The sequence below is a fragment of the Triticum dicoccoides genome, chromosome 2A (assembly GCF_002162155.2).
Source record: "Triticum dicoccoides isolate Atlit2015 ecotype Zavitan chromosome 2A, WEW_v2.0, whole genome shotgun sequence".
NCBI classification, from domain to species: Eukaryota; Viridiplantae; Streptophyta; class Magnoliopsida; order Poales; family Poaceae; genus Triticum; species Triticum dicoccoides.
Window position 1 is genome coordinate 781,852,468 of NC_041382.1, and position 977 is coordinate 781,853,444.

The 977-nt window shown below is 47.6% G+C and overlaps 1 protein-coding gene across 2 annotated transcripts in view; it reads left to right on the forward strand.

Annotated features, from left to right (window-relative positions):
- Positions 1 to 792: 792 nt before the first annotated feature.
- Positions 793 to 977, forward strand: part of LOC119357282 (small glutamine-rich tetratricopeptide repeat-containing protein-like) — a 7,959-nt gene continuing 7,774 nt past the window's right edge. For both annotated transcript variants that reach the window (XM_037624271.1, XM_037624272.1), the window contains exon 1: positions 793 to 949. In XM_037624271.1, the coding sequence (XP_037480168.1) occupies positions 874 to 949 (76 nt within the window). In that variant the 5' untranslated portion in view covers positions 793 to 873. The remainder of the gene's footprint in view (positions 950 to 977) is intronic.

The following is a 977-nucleotide window of genomic DNA, read 5'->3' on the forward strand; positions in this document are numbered from 1 at the left end:
TCTGTGAATGATATGCTGTTCAGATGCTAAAAACAACATGCGCTCCGTTTCGGAAAAAAATATTTGCAGAATTTCCATGTTTCGATTCACTTTCACTTTTCTTTTTACAAGAAAATGACTTTATTTATCAAAAGACAGCCAAATCGTTTACAATCAGTCAATCAGTGAATAAATAAAATCAGGGCAGTGTCATCCCAAAAAGACGGAGATCTGGAACTAGAACAAGATTTAGCATTACAACCAACAACTTCGTTTGCTTCCCTCTTGCACACGCTCAAATTGATCATCCAAAAATCCTCGAGGCACGCGAACCAATATGTGGCTATATAGTTAGGAGGATATTGATATATCTCTAGTTCACCAGAGTTCAGGTCTTATGCCCCGTTTAGATCACCATTTCTCTTTTAAACACCATTTTAAAAAAAATACACGCCTGAGCTCGTCGTTTCACTCTGTGGCAACTTCATCAATCTCAAGATGAAGTGTCGGCTCAGTCTTATCGGAGGTGCTCATAGGATAAGGTGTATGTGCGTATGATTTTTTTTTTTTTGAACAAGGTGATGACGCCATAGGCGCCTTTCATTGATCTCTTTTTTAGGGGTTCATTGACCTCAAGAGGTGTATGTGCGTATGTATGAGTGTTAAAAAAAAGTTATTTGAGGCACTTTAGTCTTTTTTTTTTCTTGGCTGGGCTGCCTTGGACGGGTCACCGAAAGCCCAGTCCAGTCTGTGCCGTCCTCGGCCCAACCCCCGAATCCAACTGCCTTCCCATCCCCGTCTCCCGTCAGCCATCTGACTTCTCCGCTCCACTGCGCGCATCCGTCGCCGTCGCCTCCGCCGCCGCCGCCCGCTCCGGCCCGACCCGGCGGGGGAATGGGGAACATGACCCGGTCGGACTCCCCCGTCTCGCGCCGCATCGTCCTCTCCTTCCTCGACTTCCTCAACTCCGGTCAGCACCGCCACCGCCCCCCCTCCCC